We start from the raw sequence: 7,630 nt of genomic DNA on the forward strand, positions 1-7,630 counted from the left end.
CAGAAGGAAAGTTTATTGGAGAAGGAATAACGCTCCATAGACGGAGTATGGTCTCCTCTCAGAGACAGAATGAGAGAGCCTGACCCTGAACGTTTGAGGAATTCTGTTTATATGTCCTTTTTAGTGTCTATGAATTATAGTTTAAAGACTGTTTCCCTATTTTCCTTTGATGGTAGGAGTATATAGTGAAACGCAGGAGGTATGCAGTGTTAAGGGTATGCTAGCAATCTCAGCCTTTGTTCTATAGGTTCCTGCATGAGTTTATTTTGTGTAGAGTAAGACATAAAGCCTCTGTTTTCCCTTTTTTCTTTCATGGTATGGGTAAATAGTTTGTTAATAATCCCAGCAGGAATCTTCCTTTGTTCTGTAGGCTCCCTGTGGTCAGGCTTCAGGCTGTAGAGAATAAATGGTTGAGTATATTTTGTGGAGGGTAATGACTTAAAGACTCTGTTTTCCTTTCATGGTATAGGTAAATTGTTAGTAATCCCAGAATGAATTTTACTTTGTTCTATAGGTTTCCAGTCATCTGGCAGCAGCACGTTGTAGGTTTTGAATACAACCTGGTTTAACATTTAGTCAATATATGTAGTTCTCATGCCTCTTTCCTATATCAATATGATGATTCAGTTTTCACCCCTTTTATCTATTGATACTATTGTAAAATCTTTACTTTGAGCTTTTATATTATTAGAGTATCACTTGGCTTAAAGACATCATTTTCTTTTTATTTAGCCTTCTTTTGTTTTTAATCTTTAAACTCAAATACTATTATATATCCTATGATAATGTCAGATTAAATTAAAGTGATTCTAGCATATTTTCAAACATCAACAAACAAACCTCTGATTCTCTAGACACCAACTGGGTATTCAACAATTCAACTCTGACTCTAACTACTTGGAGTTGGTGTTAAACTAATTACACGACTTGCTCTCCTTTCTGACAGCCTCAAATTCCAGGCGGCCACCTGTATTTCAGGGATTTTCATGACTCCTATCCCACAGATTTGCTAATTTGCTAGAACAGCTCACAGATCTCAGGAACACAGTTTACTTATGTTTACTGGTTATCATAAAAGATACAACTCAGGAATGGTTGTATAAGGCCCTTAAGGTATTGAGAGGTGGCAGCTTGGAGCTTCCATGCCCTCAGCGTATGTCACCCTCCCTGCAACTTGACATGTTCACCAGACCAGGAGATCCCTGAATCTCATCGTTCCTGAGTTTTTATAGAGCTCAAACTTCAGCCCTACTCCCTTTCCTTACTCAAAGGTTGATAAGTGGAGCTGAAAGTACCAACCCTCTAATCAATGGGTCTTCCTGGTGATCAACTGATTATCAGGATGATGCAGGATATGCTAATATGATTTTTTTAAATCAAGAGAAAAATACAAAATTTTAACATTCTCTTTGAGAACTCTTGTACTCGCCTGAATATAGCAATAGACCCATGGATCCATAGATTTCAGTTTGAAAAATCCTGCTAGGAGTCAGTCAGTGCTGGGAGGTGTGCTGCTGAGCAGCTCAGTGCACCTGCAGCTGAGCTGAGAGAAGCCAAGACTGTAGAAAAAACTAACTGTACTATCTTTACTTTTTAATATGTACTATATTCCTTTGTTTTTTCTTTACTGACTTTTTTGGGGGTTTTACGTAATGTTTATTCCTCCATTAATCTCTCTTGGCTTTTTAGTTTTACATCAATGGTCACTCCACAGGTTATAATATACATTCTTGACTTATGCCATGGTGCTATGATTTTTAATAACTTATCATGGGGAATACTAATAATTTAAAAGTATTTTAATTCTACTTTTTCCTCCTTTTAATGAAAAATTAAAGCTTTAAGAAATAATTTATACAATTTCTAATTTCTAGATGAAAAGTCTACATTTATGATGTGTGACATGATCTATAATACCATTTTATAGGAATGCATTCCATTTTTCTTTTATTTTAGGAATTTTTGGAATGTGCTCATGAAGCCTGCAAAATACATAATCTTCAGCCTGTGAAATTTTTTCTTGAAAAAATGATTCAGACATATGAAATGATGATTGTTAGACATGGGTAAGATGATAGATTATCATTGTCTGCCAATGATAGATGTTATAACTAATAAAGCAACCAAAATTTGCATATCAAAAGACTCAGCATACTTTGTATGCTAGGTAGGCTAGGGAGCAAGCACCTCCTACCCCCCAGTTTCCATCTCAGTGGCTTAAAAACAAAAGTATATTTCTTTCTCATGCTGCATGTCCAGTAAAGATTGGTAAGGAGTGCTCATTCGGTGCTGTAACACTAATGATCACCGCAATTTTCCCTTTTAGTCATCATTATATGTTGTTATTCACTCTCCTTCATACACATAAAATGCACTCTTACCTTCTAGGGAGACATCCTAAAAGTTTCAATCAATGAACTAGACTCAAGGTTCAGGATGCTAGGTGTTACATGATAGTTTCTGTGTCAAATTTGGAAGTTCTTCTTGATCCAGAGACGTACAAACTGGAAAGACAAGTTATCTGCCCTCCACACAACCAGTATTATAGTAGTGGGTTTACCAGAACAGGATTATTGGAGCAAATACTTCCATTCAGAAACTGAAGAATAGGAGACAAGTAGGAGACACAGCCAAATAGGAGACACAGCCAACATTGGTCATATCTTTCTGAACTTGTAGTATCCTTGAACCTATCAGGCTTAATTGAGAGGGCCACACTCTTAATCTGTTTTCCTTGAAGTATTTTATCCTCTTGAAATGATTTCTAGGAAGCATATTAATCTTTCATAGGTTTTAATAAAGTGATATAATGGCCCTACCCTTGATTTGATCCTTGATGCCAGGCTGAGTAGATCTCTGTTGTTCAAAGATTTTCACAATTTATCTTTTACCAGTTGAGGATGAGGAAAAATTGCCTCTTTCAATCCTGCAAGTTTCTGAACCGCTGGACTCCTTCTCTTTGCTTTCATTCTTGCTTGCAAATTGCTTATTTTTTCTGGGCTGCCTTTTTTCCCTGTAGTTCCTTGTTAAATGCAGCCATCAACTGTCATTATATACTAATAATATTCTGTTTACTATCTTATTTCCCTAAAACTACAATTTCATTAGGTATATTATCTGTCTTCCAGTTCATCTCAAATTCACCAATGTTTCATCATTGCATAACATTAATTGCCAATCTTTCAGCCTCTGATAACAGTTAATTTGCCGCTCATGACCTGACCTCTAAGCCAATGCCACACATTTTAGTCTTTTTTATTATAGCTAGAATACCTTCCCTACTTCTAGGTATGAATTTCTGTCAGTAAGGATGGGCTAGGATATTCCGTAGAAACAGTCAACACCCAAATCTTAGTGACTTAAAACACAAAGGATTATTTCTCATTCATACTGTGTTAATCATAGGTTAACAGAGAGGTTCTGCTAATCATAATTATTCAGGGTTCCAGGCTGTTGGAGCAGCCACCATCTCAACATCATGGGTCATAGCTAGAGGGAAAACAGTGCTGTAAGGTCCATCTCTGGCAATTATTTATCTCCTGCTAGGAAGTAGCACCCATCATTTCCAGTTATTACTCCTTAGTCACCTATTATTTCCACAAGAGAGTGAGGAATCCTACTAGATGCAGGAGAAAGGAGATTCAGAAGTTATTTGGCAAGAGTACTAATAATTACTACAGCAAGTGAAGACATGAGGAAAAAGAATCCTTGCCCTCTCTTTAGAAGGACCAAGTAACTTAAAAAAAATTTAGGAGTATACAATCATTAAGTTTTCATTTTCATTTGGATATTTTAAATTATATTCTCTTTTATAGATAATGGTATTAATGTAGAGAATTTGATTTAGAGATCAACCAGTTTAGAAGTTAAGTGTATTTTCCTCACATCTAAAAAAAAAGTCTTATAATTTTAAAAATTATATGTAGTAGTTATCATATGGTAAAATTTTGTATACCAGAATATAGAAAAATAATTTACTATTATTTTCTTAAGAATCTCACTTTTTAATTACTACTTTTCCTTGATAGTTTTATGTTAGTAGGAGAGCCTTTTGCTGCTAAGACAAAAGTTCTGCATATGCTGGCTGATACTCTAACTCTTATGAATGAACGTGGCTATGGAGAGGAAGAAAAGGTCATTTATAGGACTGTAAACCCCAAGTCTATTACTATGGGCCAACTTTTTGGACAGTTTGACCCAGTGTCTCATGAGGTAATCTACAGTACAAACATTCTCAACTCATATTGACAATGTACATTAAACCAAGAAATTTAAAATGTTTTCAGATTATCACTTTGTAGTTTTATAAAGGAAACTTTCCACTCTTCTGTTTTTCCTCTTCAGTGGACTGATGGTATTGTGGCTAACACTTTTAGAGAATTTGCCTTATCAGAAACACCTGACCGGAAATGGGTTGTATTTGATGGTCCCATAGACACTTTATGGATAGAGAGCATGAACACAGTATTGGACGATAATAAAAAGGTAACTCATCATGACTAAAAGCAAAACAGATGCACAATATGAATATACCTAACACTACTGAACTGTAAACTTAAAAATGATTAATTTGGTAAATTTAATGTTATATGTTTTTTACCACAATTAAAAAGAACACAAAGCAGATGTAAATATGCTTAGCAATGTTACATATTCAAAAACTAATTGACTAGGACTGTATATATGAAATAAAAGATGCAGCAATTTGAATAAGTTTATAAATTATCTTTTCAATGAAAACTATGCTGTAGTAAATCCTTTACTTAATTTTTTTATAGAATAAAAGTATGTTGTATTAAAATTACTCTGTTAGCAGGAAGGCATAGTAATGTAAAAGGTGATAAAGAGTTGTAAAGTGACTCTAGACCTGTGGTTTCCAGAACTTTAAATTAATATTCTAGGAAAAAATACAAGGGCCTTATTATTCTTGAAACTATTGAATGCTTCAGTGCTCATATGTGGTACATTACCTTAGAAGCTGTGATATATTCAAAAGAATTAGAAAATGGAAGGCTTCTAGTATTTATTTTGTTTTCATTGAGAGGTACCATACATAAAGTATAAAATGTTCACTAACTAGAGTCCATGATTTTTTTATAGAAGTGTGCACTCTAAGTAAAGATGCACTCTACAAGGTTCATTCACCCAACTAGTATAACTCAGGGGCAATCATTATTCTGACTTCTGCTGTGGTAAATTAGCTTTGCTGTTTCTTAAACTTCATGTAAATGGAATTATACTCTTTAGTGTTTTCCTTCTTTTGGTCAATATAGTATCAGTGATGTTCATGTTCCATTTTATTTATTTATGTATTCTTTTTATGTCTGTATTAGTATTCTACTGTATGACTATACCATGATTTACTTTCGTATTTATATAAAGTAACTACACCACTAAATAAGCAAATTAATTTAATTAGCATTCAAACATATCCTTCAGTCCTTTATCATAGGTGGTTAGTCGTTTATTCATATTCTTTCTTTTATACATTTAGCCTCATTGAGCAAAAGCAGGGGGAAGTAAACAGACAAGAATTAGCGATGATTCAGAAAAGAGAGGTTAATCAGTAGGGTCCAGTCTCAGGACTCATAATCAGGTAGAAGGATTGTCTTATGAAGGATAAGAGGGAGTAAGGAAAGGATAGATATAGATACAGGTGAATGTATGGATTTGATAGAAATTTGAAGGCAAATCCTTTTAATTATTTATTTTTTCTTTGTGAAATGGTAAGCCCTGGTTGTTTGTACACTTGAGGAGAAAGGGGAAGATTGTAATTAGCCATTTGGAAAATGAGAAAGAGAACTATCTATGTAGGAAAATATGAAACATAGTAAAGTATTACTGAGAACTTGAATGAATGGAAGACTATGAATTATAGTAGTAGTGCCAAGGTCTGCCTTTGTTTCTTTAACAGTCTAAGCAGTTTGAGTGTAGGTGTAGATAATGTTGCTAGATTGGAAATACAGAAAGACTTTAAAGATATGCATGAGAATGGTAGAAGTGCTAGACCATAGAACAGAAGCTACTTAATAATAGAGGAAGTGAAAACAATAGGGATATGAAAATGAAGATAAGTGTAGTAGGAGTCAATGAGTGAGCAAGCTGAATGGGTAGGAGTCCATGGGCAGAGACTGGGATGCTTGGATTTAGTATTTCAGAATTGTGTAGTGTTCCAGGAGAGCAGGTCCCAGATATATAAAGTGGATGGCTAGAGTGGAGTAGAGGGAAAGTAAGTGAAGACAAGGTGATTAAGGATCCAAGGTTTATGAGATTCTCCTCATAAGAACTGGATCAGGCCAAAGTTATAGTAGAAAGATATTGAGCCAAATACCAAAGGCTTTAGATAACAAGGGGAATGATTGGGTGCTGGTGAATGATAGCAGCAAGGGAGGGTTGTCAGAGGAGGAATGGTTGTACTGGAGAGTGGAGTAAAAGTATTTGAGAAACAGCATGAGAGTGTGAGGAGAAAGCTGACTCCACTTCCTAAATTTATTGCAAGTACAAGAACATTTGCTGAAATAATCTGGCAGAAAATTAAAAGTATTCTAGACCGGCACTGTTGAATATAACTTTCTACAATGACATAGATATCTGCACTGTCCAATAAAGTAGGTGCTAGTCACATGTGGCTTATTGAGCATTTTCTCAAATATCAAGCATTTGAAATTGTGGCTTAGTGCAACGGAAGAATCGATTTTAAATTTTCTTTAGCTTTAATTAGTTAAAATTCAACATAAAAAGCAACATATGATTACTGGTTTGCATATTGGACAGTCCAGGTCTAGATCATTTATCTATTTTACAGATAAGAAACAGATCCAGAAATGTTAAATGCCACATTGTTGACATATATAACTAGAGAGGGGCAAAACTGAGACTACAGTGGTGATCATGGAAGTGGATAAGAAACATGAAAAATAAATAAATAGGAAAATTTAAAGGACTTAGTAATGAAATTAATTTGGAATATCAACAATTAATAATAATTATTAAAAGTTAACAATAATTCCAAAGTTAGAAGTCAATGAGATTGAGAAGAAAGGATGGCTTTAATAATAATGGACAAGAAAGAAGTTTGGCAGAAAGGAAGCAGTTGATGAAATCAATTTTTACATATTTGATCAAAAAGGAATGTTTTAGATTAAAAGAGACCAAGGAGGCATAGCAAACACAATATCATGGTCACCAATGGAATTTTGGGTTGAATAAATCAGTTCAAAAGATGTTTCTGGTACAACTGAGGAAATCTGAATATTACCTGAGTTGATATAAGATGATATTAAAGAATTATTGATAATTTTATTAGATGTGATCATATTATTGTGGTTATATAGAAAAGTCCTTATTTTTTAAATGAATATTGATTGATGTGTTTGCATGTGAAATGCCATTATAGGTGTAATGCTCTTTAAAATATTTTTTTTTAAAAAGATGAAGCAAATATGGCAAAATGTTAACATTGGGAAAATTTAGAAGATGGGTATATAAATATTCATTTTTTTATTTTTCTCTTATTAATATAAAAGATCTGACAACTTTATGAAATCAGGAGTATTTCTTAATTTTTGTAATAACAAGAATTGAGATTTGTATAGGATTTTATAGTTTTTGCAGTATGTTAGATAGTCTC

At 33.9% G+C, this 7,630-nt stretch overlaps 1 protein-coding gene across 1 annotated transcript in view; it reads left to right on the top strand.

Moving 5' to 3' along the window:
* Positions 1 to 7,630, top strand: part of DNAH12 (dynein axonemal heavy chain 12) — a 228,350-nt gene that overhangs the window by 97,582 nt on the left and 123,138 nt on the right. The window contains exons 31-33 of the mRNA XM_023537644.1: positions 1,957 to 2,066; positions 4,029 to 4,212; positions 4,345 to 4,485. Of these exons, the coding sequence (XP_023393412.1) occupies positions 1,957 to 2,066; positions 4,029 to 4,212; positions 4,345 to 4,485 (435 nt within the window). The remainder of the gene's footprint in view (positions 1 to 1,956; positions 2,067 to 4,028; positions 4,213 to 4,344; positions 4,486 to 7,630) is intronic.

Source organism: Pteropus vampyrus, unplaced genomic scaffold (assembly GCF_000151845.1).
Source record: "Pteropus vampyrus isolate Shadow unplaced genomic scaffold, Pvam_2.0 Scaffold195, whole genome shotgun sequence".
Taxonomy (NCBI): Eukaryota; Metazoa; Chordata; class Mammalia; order Chiroptera; family Pteropodidae; genus Pteropus; species Pteropus vampyrus.